This window comes from Rousettus aegyptiacus, unplaced genomic scaffold (assembly GCF_014176215.1).
Source record: "Rousettus aegyptiacus isolate mRouAeg1 unplaced genomic scaffold, mRouAeg1.p scaffold_m13_p_18, whole genome shotgun sequence".
NCBI classification, from domain to species: Eukaryota; Metazoa; Chordata; class Mammalia; order Chiroptera; family Pteropodidae; genus Rousettus; species Rousettus aegyptiacus.
Window position 1 is genome coordinate 9,136,568 of NW_023416293.1, and position 13,274 is coordinate 9,149,841.

At 45.4% G+C, this 13,274-nt stretch overlaps 2 protein-coding genes across 3 annotated transcripts in view; one reads left to right on the forward strand and one right to left on the reverse strand.

Moving 5' to 3' along the window:
• Positions 1 to 10,983, forward strand: part of KCTD3 (potassium channel tetramerization domain containing 3) — a 34,923-nt gene extending 23,940 nt beyond the window's left edge. For both annotated transcript variants that reach the window (XM_016118960.2, XM_016118959.2), the window contains exons 13-18: positions 282 to 452; positions 3,733 to 3,888; positions 6,619 to 6,715; positions 8,125 to 8,309; positions 8,384 to 8,522; positions 9,423 to 10,983. In XM_016118960.2, the coding sequence (XP_015974446.2) occupies positions 282 to 452; positions 3,733 to 3,888; positions 6,619 to 6,715; positions 8,125 to 8,309; positions 8,384 to 8,522; positions 9,423 to 9,981 (1,307 nt within the window). In that variant the 3' untranslated portion in view covers positions 9,982 to 10,983. The remainder of the gene's footprint in view (positions 1 to 281; positions 453 to 3,732; positions 3,889 to 6,618; positions 6,716 to 8,124; positions 8,310 to 8,383; positions 8,523 to 9,422) is intronic.
• Positions 10,984 to 11,514: 531 nt separating this feature from the next.
• USH2A (usherin) overlaps positions 11,515 to 13,274 on the reverse strand; it is a 526,768-nt gene continuing 525,008 nt past the window's right edge. The window contains exons 71-72 of the mRNA XM_036235436.1: positions 12,688 to 12,903; positions 11,515 to 11,626 (exon numbers count right to left, since the gene is read on the reverse strand). Of these exons, the coding sequence (XP_036091329.1) occupies positions 11,537 to 11,626; positions 12,688 to 12,903 (306 nt within the window). The 3' untranslated portion in view covers positions 11,515 to 11,536. The remainder of the gene's footprint in view (positions 11,627 to 12,687; positions 12,904 to 13,274) is intronic.

Sequence of the window (13,274 nt, forward strand, 5' to 3'; positions counted from 1 at the left end):
GTAGAGATAGACAAGAAAATAGATTATTAGTGTATCATTCCAGTTGCCACGCTAGAATCTGATATAGTACGGGGCGGGGGGTGCATGACTGTATCGGGAGTGAGGGTTAGGAGCCGACTGGCCAAAGGAAACATGATTGTGCGGCGGTGGAGATCTAAGATTTCTCTGCCGAGCTGGCTTGGGGGCCGATAGCAGCGGTGGATCCGGCTCCGCCCTCCTGTCCCTGCGGCGCCAGCGGCTCCCCGCATCTAACGTGTCGTGTCCCCTGTGACTCGGTGTAGGTGTCAGTGGGAACTGGATTGAGATCGCCTACGGTACGAGCTCCGGAGCAGTGCGGGTGATCGTTCAGCACCCCGAGACGGTCGGGTCGGGCCCTCAGCTTTTTCAGACCTTCACGGTTCACCGAAGTCCCGTCACGAAAATCATGCTGTCGGAGAAGCATCTGGTGTCAGGTAAAGTGTCCTCGGGGCGGGCGAGGAGGTCTGGCTCGTCACTGTCCTACGCGAGAAAAGCGTACGGACAGGCCTGGTAGGAGAGTGTAACTGAGGAGACGTGACTGTCTGTAAGCTTCGCTTCGATTTGCCCGGTTGTACTGTGCGCCGACCTAGGAGCATACTTCTTATTTGCTCTCTATGGCATATTTCATTTTAAAATATTTTTCATGCTTCTGTTGAGAGAGGTTTTCATCACAGAAATTTAATGCAGACTTGGTTGCAGTGTCTTAAGGGTCAGAGTTCAGGTTGTTGGTTTACATGTGACTTCGATCGTGCAACAATGCTAAAAACTAATGCAACTGATAGAGATTATTTGAAGAAAACATTTTCGAGTTTTCCTTATAGTCATATTTTTTTAATGTTAATTAGATACTTTAAAATTAGGTACAGATTTTCAGGCTTAATGAGTGGGACAAAGTAAAGTTCTGTTGATGAGATTCACTGTAATCGATGGATGACTTCTGACCGGCTCCATGAAAGTCGAACTGCGTGCCAGGCAGATCGGCAGAGCTGGCTTTTACACTGTCTTTGGTGGGTCACTTCTTGCCTACATTTTTTGTAAACATCTTCATATACCAAGTTTCTTTCTTTAAAAACTATATGACATAAAAGGTGATAGATCTTCCGCTGTCTTCCAGTCTGACTCAGCCAGCGGAGCTGACGTGCCCCGTCAGCGGATGAACGCGCGTTTGCGTCTGGGCGTAATCACGCCTCTGCGAAACCATCGCTTTGGGCTTCGCAGGCTCGCCTCACGCTCACCCGCCCCGCCGAGGGGGCCTCTTCGCTCTGTCGCCGGTTCCTCCTCCTCTGCCCACTGACTGCTGTCGGACCGCCCCAGAGTCCTGTCCCAGATTCTCCATTCTCTGTACTCTCCGGGGTGATTTCAGTAGTGGTACCTGTACGCCAGTGATCCCGACTTTTCCTTCGCCTGTGACCATCCGCAGTCCCAGACTTGGACATCCTGTGCCTATGTCTGGTTTTATGTTTAACGGGCATCTCAGAATTAACCTGGGTAAAATAGCACTTTTCTCTCTCAAAGCCATGTTAGCCCTACCCATCATCGCCATCTGGTCATTTACTCAAGCTGGAAATCTAGGGATCACACTGCCCCCCCCCCCCGCCCCCTTCCCGTAAGTCCGTCACATTGGTCAGTGCGGCTAGCTTTGCTTCAGGACTTGCGCGCGGTGCCGGTCTCACCGCGCCCGTCGCTGCCCACCCAGCATTGCTTGTCGCTTCTCTCCAGACCCTGGCTCGTCCCTTGCCCCCGTCTTGCCTCTCTGCCGTGCATTTCCCTCAAGGTAACACGGGCCAGAAAGTCCTGCGAAACCAGATTCTCTTCCCAGTGGCTCCCATTGTCTGCGGAATAAATAAATGACCCGACTCTTCCTGTTCTGCCTCCCGTCTGCCTTCCAGGCTTCTCCCTGCTCCCCCTGTCACTCTTCTGATTGCTCGTGACCCTGACCCGTTGGCTCTTCTAGTCCTTAGAAATGCCCAAGAATCTTTGCACTGTTCTTTTTCTCTGAAGTGTTTTTTGTCTGCCTTCTCCTTGTCATTCAAGTCCCGTTTCAGGCACCTGCTCTGTGAGGCCTCCTTGGCCACTCAGTCTGAATCAGCCGAACCCGCCCGCGGTCACTCGCTTTATCAGGACCTCTGTTTGCTTCACACTGATCACGTGATCGTGTTGTTTCCCATCTGCCTCCCTCTCGTAGAATATAAGTTCTGTGGCAGCAGAAACTTGTTCTCCCCGTTCTCAGCACTTAGCATGGTTCTTCACACATAGATGCTGAATGATGTTGGCGTTAATTACTGTGAGAAAATATTTTTCCAGGGTTGTTGTGATTTTTAAAGGGTGACACTTAAACATGTGATTGTTGTTTTTAATTTGATGGTGATGATGATGTTGTAGGATGCGTGGCAGAGAACTACAGAGTGAAGTTACATTTTAACATCCAATATTTCATAGGTTTGAAATTATGTAAATTTGTCAAGAAAAATGTCCCAGGTTAGCCAAAAATCTGGAGTATTTTCTGTCTGTAGTTCTCAGCTATGTTAGTCTGCCACCTGGTGGATGGCCACAAGTATGTAACGGCATTCTTTTTCCTACGGTCTTCATGCATTAAAACTTTAGATACGGTTAATATTAATAAAATCATCATAATTGCTCATTTGAATCAGCTAAAAATACTTAGTTTTTCTGGACCCTGGTAGGATTAATTGTGAAATCAGGAAACGATTGCCCATGAAGCTGAATAAACAGCCTGGGGCTAAATGTCTTCTTTTTACCAGAAAACTGGCATTGAGAATTGAGAATTTTGTTACTTAGGTAACATGTGTACACTTTTTATTCTTATTTCAGTTTGCCAAAATTATATTTCTTTCTGAAGTTTTATTTAAAATACACAATTATAGCATTTTACCCCTAGTAAGTATGGCATGTATATAAGAAATTGTGGACACTTTCCTAGTGTGTACTGATGAGTTCGTAGCTCATTGCTAATAATAAATTTTCTGAAATCATAATACGTGGCAAATTAGTACATTCTTTTATTAAAGCATGCCACAATTATGTAGTTCTTGCATTAGTGATACCACTTTGGGGTTTATATTTCTTAATGGAGTATCCAGATAAAAAAGGTAATTAGGATATATCTCAACATATATACCACTTAACATTTACATGAAAAAATTAAGCTAACTGGAGTATATATCTTAAATGCAGACTCTTATTTGATGTAATATAATTTTCAGTTTTATGTGTAATCCTAATTTTCTATAATTTAACCGAGCGGGCAAAAGTAGCTAGTTCCTACAAGCTTTTTGACAAATATCATTTGCGACAATAAATGTTCAGTTGTTTAACACCTGAGTGAAATTAGCAGAACAGTTTCTATGTTAAAAGAATAAAGGAGGCAGCTTGTCTTCTCTGCAGTTCAGCCACAGAACAGGTCGATCTCGGCGCCTTGAGTCTTGCACGTGCGTTTCTGTCTGACCTTCCTACCCTGCAGGCTCCTTTTCTCCTGTACGTTACATTCCTTATATTTGTAGCAAGGTAAACTATATTCAGTTCTTGTTTTCATTGTCAAGGTACAAGTTATAATTTTAAGATAAATATGTCATTTGCCACTCACACGTGCTGTGATTTAAAATAGATCGAAGTGAAATAAGTTAGAATGTGCGTACAGGCGACTTGCTATTGCCCTGAGAGCTGCGCTTAACCACTGCTGTGCCCTCCCCGCAGTCTGTGCGGATAACAACCACGTCCGGACGTGGACGGTGACGCGGTTCCGCGGCATGATCTCCACGCAGCCGGGCTCCACCCCCCTGGCCTCCTTCAAGATCCTGTCCCTGGAGGAGACGGAGAGTCACGGCAGCTATTCCTCTGGGAACGACATAGGTGGGTGAGGCCAGCGGGCACCTTCGGGCGCCCGGAGGCGAGCGCTAAGTGTAACTTGTCATTTTAAGTATGAAACTTGTTTAATTTAAAACACATTTAGCGCATATTTCTTAAGCCCCGTGAATATACAAACTATAGCATCATTTTCAATTCTTTAACTTTTCATGTAGAGTGTTTCTTTAAATCTCTTAATGCTAACCATTTGTTCATAATCTAAAGTCATGATGGCTATAAACATTTGAATTTTTTTCTTTTTTATTGCTAATTAATCTGAAAAAAACTGAAGCTAGAAAAGGGCCGGTGTTTTTGGATACTGAGAGCTGCTTTGGTGGCACTGAGTCCAGTGGGAAACAGTGTAGTGTGTCTCCGCCGTGTGCTCCGAGTGCAGCAAAAAGCACGTAAAGTTAGTTTGGTGTGGCTCTCGGTCCACCGTACACACGTGTGAATGTGGGCGTGCGCACACGGTCTTCGTGGAGATTATATGTATATACACATAGATTACATACATATATTACATTAACATATGTAATCTGTGTGATCTCAGTGTACTTTTAATAGTTCTATAGTACTTACTGCTTAACAAATGCACCTTTCTGATCATTTTGTATAAGCAGAAATTATAACACTGATGGAACATAGGGACACATTAGAATCATTTTGCATGAAACTCTTAAATGTCTATTCATGCATAATTTGCTTCCACAGTAAAGATTTCAGAATAGTTCTTTAAAAAATATAAGCTAGCACTGAGAATCGCAGACTTAGTATTTTTAGGAAAAAATGTCCGGTGTGTCAGTTTTTTCGGTTGCGCTGTGGTTCCAGCTCCATGTGCGATGCTGGTCCCTGCTGACGGCTTTATCGGGTCAGCAGCTTTTCCAGCTTCGCTGAGATGTAACTGACGTGTGAGGTCTGTAAGTGAGGTGTGGCGCCAGCAGCCGTTCGAGCAGCTTCGGTCCAGGCGCTGGAAAGCCAAGCAGTGCCGCGGACGCGCAGCAGAGGGGGCGGTGGGGTGAGCAGCGATGGCTGTGTCTTGTGCGCTGTGCTCGGGGCCTGGGGCAGAAAGCGCCGGACGACAGCGTCAGGCTCGGTGGCGGATGCTGCGGCCTGCACTCCGCTGCCTTTCTGCGGTTTCGTGAGGTCGATCCTACCCCCGTTAACGATGGTGGAGACAGTGTTCACACGCAGCGCCTCAGAGAGGCTTCACGCCCGAGGCGCGAAGGTGCAGAAGGTTGTGGGACTGGGCCGTTCCTGGCAAGGAGAGCGGCTTGTTAAAAGGGTGGAGGCCCAGAGAACTGGCCGGTGTGCAAAATGCCAAGGTCATTACGTGCTGGCACGTGGGTGAGAAGCGTAGGACATGAGCCTGGGTGGTTAGGAAGGCGGGCCAGGGCGAGGCCTGTGTAACGTGGAAAAAAAGATGTTTAGAAACAGCTCTGTAAAACATTTAAAATGGAGCAGAGAGATTTTCTCTCTTCCTAGTTTTATTTAAAAATGTTTCCTAAGATACAGACGTTGGGGCCAGTGGGACAGAAGAGAGAGCCCAGCGTCGGTCGGGGGGCGGGGTGCACTCGAGGTTGAGGTGAGCAGTGGGGCGGTGGGGACTGGGGGTGACTGAGAGGGAAGCAGGGGAGCTCGCCAGGGGGCTGGCGCCCAAAGTCACGTTTTTGATCCCTCGTCCCTTCTCCCACATTGACGATCGGAGAGATCTGAGCACGTTGTGTGTTCTGAAGGTGAGGAGCCAGTTCGGGGAGCGGATTTGGAGAAGCTGCAAAGGGCGAGGTGTAGATCATTAATAGCCGGGTTACCTGACACTCGCATCAGTGCAGAGTTTGAAGGGAGGGGCGATGGCGGCCCCATCGTCCTCGTTCCGGTCATTTTACTCATCACCACTGCTTTGACTCGGTTTACAGGTTATCGAACGAGAACTCTCATTTCAGCATAATTAGACTTTAGAAAGTTGTCCAGTAATGGAGCCGCTGTATGCCTAGTGAAGGGTGAGACTGTCGGGGTTCATTCCCACTTTCATCAAGTGGCTTAGCTCACTGCTGGGTGCCTTAGTTTTCCTCTCTGTAAAATGGCGATATTACTCGTAAATCCCTTACATGTAAGGTGGTGATGATTAAATGGTCCTTCGTGAAGCCCGCACCATGGTTCACGGTGAGCACAAGTATTGGCTACTAAGGATGCTGCTGTTCCATGTATCAGGTGTGATTCGCATAATAGCTGGGAATATACTGTCTTTAAAGATTGTGTTGTATATCGCATACTTTCATGAATAATTTGGTGGTTTTTTTTTTTTTGGCTAATGAATATAATGTGAAAAGAGATTAAAATTTTATCTTTTACATGAAAACTATATTCAGAAATTTTCTAAAATGTATAAACCATTTATCTGCCTTGTCTTTTCAGATTGAAAGCTTTTCAGGGTACAGCAGGCTTCTCATTAATTAAATTCTTCTGAAAGATAGCACACATAGAGCTTATAGTTAAATACATTTTTTTCTAAGCAAATTATTGCCATCAGGTTTTACAGCATTAGTGCATAAAATAACAATTTTGAAGTATGTACTTAATTTGTTCATACAAGTGAAGTACTTGTAGCACGGCAGTTTGTCTGATTTGGACTTGGAACGTAATGCCATAGTGATAGGCTTGAAAAATATTTTTTTGGTGTTAATGTTGTTAAATGAAACCATTTAAATTGTAACTTTTGACACTTTGTTTGTGACCAAGGGCCTTTTGGAGAGCGAGACGATCAGCAGGTGTTTATCCAGAAAGTCGTTCCCATCACTAACAAGCTGTTCGTAAGACTCTCATCTACTGGGAAAAGGTAATACTTCTCTGTAAACACTTATGCTTCTTACAAAACATACAGCATTGAATAATTTAACATACTGATAAAAGTGCTACCAGAAACAATAAGAGACGAGGCTGTTCATTATCGTGTGATTGCTATAACTTAAAATTAAGACAGTATACTTAGTGCTTATTCTCCAAAATATATTTAAGATTCTCAGTGATGCAGAGACAGGAAGTGCTGGAACGAGAACACGGTGAACTTGACAACAGGCAGCGGGACTGCACTCTAATCCTGGCACTTCCTCTTACTGTGCAAATGCAACTTAAGTTACTTTGTTGCTCCGAGCCCCAGTTGCTTTATAAAGTGAGGCTCAGCTACCTGGGTAGGATGTCACAGGATAAAATGAGTTAAAAACGTGTGCTGTATCGTCCCCAACTGTAATAGATGCTCAGTAGAAGTTCGTTTCCTTTTCCACTTGATGACTGAGCTTTTACTTTTAAAAAATTATTTATAGCCTCAAAACACATCGAGTTGTAACATTTCTCCTCTTTCAAAACACAATTTTTTGCATGTCAAAGAAGTGAAAAAAGTAAAATTCTATTTGTAGTTATTAAGGTTATGGATATTCGTATTAAGGTTACTAATGCTACTGATATTTTTAGTAATTTCTCCGTTATCCTTTAGCACAAGGTCTCTAATTGATATTTTAATTTGGTAATTTTTTTTTTTAAAGAAAATGTATTAATTAGGTAGGTGCCTGTGATGCACTGAGAGACCAAATTATTGTCTTGAGGAATGTTATGAGCCACTGTGACTCACGCTCGCCGAAGGCGCTGCCCATGTGTGTGGAAACCGCGTCGCGGCGGGGCGGCCTCCGGCGGCGCCTTCTCACGGCCTCGTGCAGTCCCAGGCTCTTCCCTCAGCTCAGGCGGTGAACAGTGCGCTGTAATCAACTGTAATTGCTGCACGATAACACTTTTTATAATTTTTAACTGATTCCAAAGGAAAATCTATATTTATAAATAGAAACTACTCTGCAGAAAATCAGCTTATGAAGCTTATTTGAAGCTTCTTGTTTATTGACAGCTCAGATTCTGAAACAGTTAAATAGTATCCTCCATTAAAATATTCAGGTATCTATAGAGCTACACATTGTTTCTGGTTTTAGAGTTTTTAAATTTACATTTAAATGATTTCTTAAGATGGTTTCTAGTATGGTGTCTACTTGCTTTGTGTTTTTTTTTTTTTTTTTATAACTTCCTTTGAAAGAATTGGAGCTTGTTCTCTAGATTCCAAGAAACAAAGCTTCAGCTTGCCTTGCTCGACCCCCTTAAATCTTTTACATGTGTGGACTATGCAACTATACCTTTGCAGATAGGTGAATTATAAAAAAATGTCATTCGTCCCTGCGGTTCACAACTGTGCGTCGTGTCTGGCAGGATCTGCGAGATCCAGGCGGTCGACTGTGCCACGATATCCTCATTCACGGTGCGGGAGTGCGAGGGCTCCAGCAGGATGGGCTCACGGCCGCGGCGCTACTTGTTCACCGGCCACACCAACGGCAGCATCCAGATGTGGGACCTGACCACCGCCATGGACGTGGTCAGCAAGAGCGAAGGCGCAGGTAGGTTTGCGTGGGCGGGCGCCGGCTGCGGGGCGGGCCGGCGGCGGCGGCGTAACGAGCGTGTGTTCCCCAAGATGGAGGTGGCCCGACCGAAGAGGAGCTGCTGAAGCTCCTGGACCAGTGCGACCTGAGCACGTCCCGCTGCGCGACCCCCAGCATCAGCCCGGCCACGTCCGTGGTCCAGCACGGCCGGCTCCGCGAGTCCAGCTCCAGGTAGGCGGCGGACCTGCAGGGCGCGCAAGTCGGATTGATTAGTGTCTGCACCAGTGGTCCCCAAAGCAGCACGTAGTTCTGTTCTTCAAAATCATTTTAAATTCAGACTATAGTTACGTAATTTTTTAGAAAATTTCACTGCTAGAAAATCTCACTGAATTTCCCCTGTACATACATCGTATTTTTTTCATAGAAAAAAAATTTTTACTCTTCAGGTAATTTTTTGAATTCCTGCTAATTTGGATGCCCATTTTATGTTCAAGAATTCAAGGGAAATGAGAAAAATCATGTGTCACCTTGAACAGTATATGGCACTTCTGTTCTCCTTGCCTCAGGGGCATAAGCAGAGGGAGCATAGTGTTTTATTAAGGTATAATCGACATACAATGTTAGTTTTTGATGTATAACGTAATGATTCGGTATTGCTGTGTGTGTATATACATATATATATGTGTATATATATATGCTTTTAAGACAATGCCACAGTGTTTTTTAGTTAACATATCTTTTAAAAATCTGAAATCTGAACTTAGAGCCAAGTCCTGAATATTGGTTTCAGATCAGTTTTAACCACCACGCCCCCGAGTTATAAAAATGCTTGCAGGGATATAAAATACAGCATAGGGAAGACAGTAATATCGTCATAACTCTATGGTGGCAGATAGATGGACGATCACTTTATAAGTTATATAAAATGCTACTGACTGTTATACATCTGAAACTAACATATTGTATGTCAACTAATTAAAAATCTAGCTTGATTGTGACTGTTGTTTGCATTGGTAATTTTATACACATGTACACATCATAAAGTACTTAAATATATAAAGAACACTATATCCTTATCAGTAGTTTAATTAATGACATATTCCCCTGAAAAATTTTGAAAAACCATTTCAGCCTCCAGCTCCAGCACCATGAAACCATCCACGAAGCGGCCACTTACGGCTCCCTGCGGCCTTACAGAGAGAGTCCTTTGTTAGCACGGGCGAGGAGGACCGAGAGTTTCCACGGTTACAGGGACTTCCAGGCGGTCGGGTCGAACAGAACCGTAGAAAGAGCTGTGCCTGAGAACGGGGACTTGGGGCCGACACATGCCGAAGCGACGTGGGCAGCTGGGGGGCGCGAGGGGTCTGAGAAGAAGTCCCCGGGCGCAGAAGCGAGAGGGGCGAGGGAGACCGAGAGCGGCCTGGAGGCGCACAGGATAGCGGAAGCTGTTCTAGAACCCAAGAAGAGGTCTTCAGAAGACGAAAATGAAAGCAGAGTGGAGTTGAAGAAGAAAGGGTTTGAAGGAGGAGGATTCCTTGGCAGGAAGAAAGCCCCCTACCTGGCATCGTCACCGAGCACCTCCGACGGAGGGGCCGACTCACCCGGTGCTGCGTCCCCTCCCCCTCCGAAGACCGCCCCGTCCCCTCGGCATAAAAGGGGTGATTCTTCAGGCCAAGAGTGCAGCTTGTGAAAACGCACCAACAGGAAAGCTCTTTGCTAAACTTGCATTTCAGTGTATTTAGCTTTTACACCAAAACTTTACAAATTAAAATTGGACTTTTTTAGTAACAACTTTTTAAGAGAATTACATGGAGTCAGGAGATAAAATATCTCTGACCTTTTCAAAGATTTTGTTTTACAAGTACATTTAACTGGTGATTTGTAAAACAAGAGTCCGTTTCCATTTGTAGCTGCCCCGTGGGTTTTGGACCTGGAGCCCCACATTGTACTAAGGGTGGCGCCCGTCCAGACGAGCGCCCCCCAGCGTGGGGCCCACGGACTGCAGTCCGTGATGCCAAGACTCACCTTGCAGTGTATCCTAAGTGAATCACATCATCTTCTTTGGAACTCAGTCTCTCAATCCTTGTAGTGATTGCAAAGTGTTTACCAGATATTTAATGAGGTGCTATGTTTGTGAAAAAATATGTAATTCAAAAACACTAATAATGTAGAATACCAGATTATCCTGTGTAGTAGTTAAGTCTCTTAGGATAATTTTAATTGTTGGCATTCTTAAATCTTACCAAGTGTCACCAACATTCAATGCCTAAAGTCCATTGAAACTTCTGTTAAAAGTGGAGCAATTGTCTTAAAAGGCAAGGACAAAGCCATGAGTGTCCGGAAGGAAACACTTCAGCAGCTGCTAGTCTATCTTGATTTAGGGGCCACTATTTTTTTTTCCCAGTATTAATAATCAGAATGTGGCCATTTCGTTAAGCTTATGAGACTGTAGTTCTGAATTTTTGGTTACAGGTTTTGGCTGCTGTAAAGAGGTGATTTTGAATATATTTTAAATTGTACGAATAAAATTTTTTTGAACTTTTTTCATTTAATTGGAATGATTTTCAAGTTTCTGGAAATATGGTAATTAATTGTAAAGTGAAAGCATTAAGCATTTGCTGGTGAAAATGCATATATTTCCATTCAAAGAAATATGACTGAAGTTGAAATAAATTCTCTGAAATTTACCATATTGCCAGTGGTTTCACAATAGTTGTATTTATTTATCAGTTAAGACTATGTGCTTTCAGTTGTTTAAGGAACAGGTATGCTGTTTAAAATGCATCTACGTTTCATCTTTGCTTCTTCCCCTGACGGGGAGGGGAGAGGGAAACTTTAATGTGTACGAAAACTTACATTGTCGGTGACGGAAACTGGCTGACAAAGCATAATTTCCGTATCACTAACAATTATAATTATCCAGACACTTGCTTACTTTTTAAACTAGTAACAACTGCGGCCAACTGGAAATTGCCACTGATTATTCATTGAGCCAGGCCCCTCCCTGCCAAAAAGCCAGCAAAGTAAGTATTTTCATAAGGTTGGTACCGTCATTTCAGACAACCAGAAAAATAACATTTCTAAGACCTCTAACGGGAAGAAAAATTTCCCCTACTCCTCATTTCATCAAAGGGTGACAGAATAACAAGCAACAGCCTCCAGCATTTCTGATGTGTAACAAGCCCGCGAGAGCGGGGTGTGGAGGCCGCCTTCAGCCTTACTCACCTTTCGCAGGCTTCCGTCTCTTACAGGTGGGTGTCGGTGAACGTGGTGTGTTCCTTCGTCACAGAGCTGAAACCCTTGATGGCATTCATCAGGTCCTCTTCATCCACATACTGAAAATTGAGCCAGTCATCCCTGGTTAGGCTATTTGCCGTCAATTGACAGTTTAAAGGCTAACACGTGCTCAGCACTATACGGTGTGGTTCGAGACTGTCCTTCCTTGCCTAAAACTGACCTTATCAAAAGGGTCCTGTCACACGGAACTATAGACTGACCCAGAATGTGTCATTTGAGTGTGACTTTGTGCTGTTTCTTAATCTAAGCCTCGTTTTCCTCATCTAGAAAGTGGGAAGACAATATAAGATTGAGTTCAAAATTGCTACCCACTCTCACTGTATTTGTATGTATTGAATAGGGTTGGTAGTATTGATTATAATATCATAGTGTGAACAGATAATTCAGCATCTTCAAAAGCATCCGCTGCACTGCTTTGCACACTGCCTATGAGTACTGTCAAAAGCAAACGAAAACGGCAATATTGGTATAGTGGAGAATGAGGTTTCTGCAGTCAATGCTTTTGAGATCCCGATTCCAAAAAAACATACTGGTGAAAACAACGATTTTACTCATTTCAGCCACTAGGGGCCCGTAGCAACTAATAGACGAGGAGGTTAACTTTCTGAGAGAACTACTTGTACTGGAGTAAAATTATGAAAGATGAAGTTCGAGAACAGGAGTAAACTCGCCTACCACGATTTTCTGAGCTGCTCGGAAAGGGACCAAAGACTCTTGCCCACTTTTCTGAGTATAAACCAGAAGGAAAAAGGTGATGCTGTTTTACTTTATTATTATTATTATTTTTTAAGTAAAGCGTGTCCCTGTCCTTGGGCTGGAGGCCAGGCCTTTTAGTTTCAGTGCCCTGGTCCCCTCTGCCCAAGGTAATGACGTATACGGCCTGTCTGCCTCTTCACCTACTCGTGAATATGAGTATTTATTCTGCACTTAAAAAAAAAAAACTGTCTACCCCGCTCCTCACACAATGACAGCAAACTGAAAACAGGCCACACCGCGACCACGTGCTCGGTACACGGTCCGGGGGCGCGGCCCCACGCTCTCGCTTGGCCGCCGTTCCTGGGATGCTGAGCAAAGGCTGCGGGTGAAGAAATCGACTCACCAACTCGCTGTTGTGGCCCAGGATGGTCTCCCACAACGCGTCGTCCAGCAGGACCTTGTCTGGAAGGTGCATGAGCTGGCTGACGCTGCGGTGCAGGGGGCCTCGGGAGCAGGGCTGGCTGGGCTGGCTGCGCCTTGGAGCGCGAAGCGCGGAGAGGCTGCGGCCGCTGGTGCTCAGGCGCGCCCCCGCCCGGCGGGTCTTGGCATCGGCTCCGCCCTGCCGAGAAAGGCACCGCTCGGATCAGACTGAACACCGCGTCACACACACTGTCCGCTCGGCAGCCTCCCACGCACTCCTCCGCGCGGGCAGCGCCGTGGACCAGGGCTCAGGCCCGTCCCTGCAGACCGGGTGAGGGCGCTACAGAGCGCGTTAGCAACGCGACCGCTCGGACGCCGCGCTCCAGGGGAGTAGGGCGCTCACACGGTCCCCTTCCGCCGCGCTGCAAAACCCCTGACTGTGCCGGCGCATGCACGCCTCCCTCCTCACCCATCCCTGGCCATTTCCCTTGTTACAGGACGCCAGGATGCAAAACAAACAAGGTCCGATCTTCGCATGGGAAAGACAAACGCGCTGCGTGGCGAGCATGC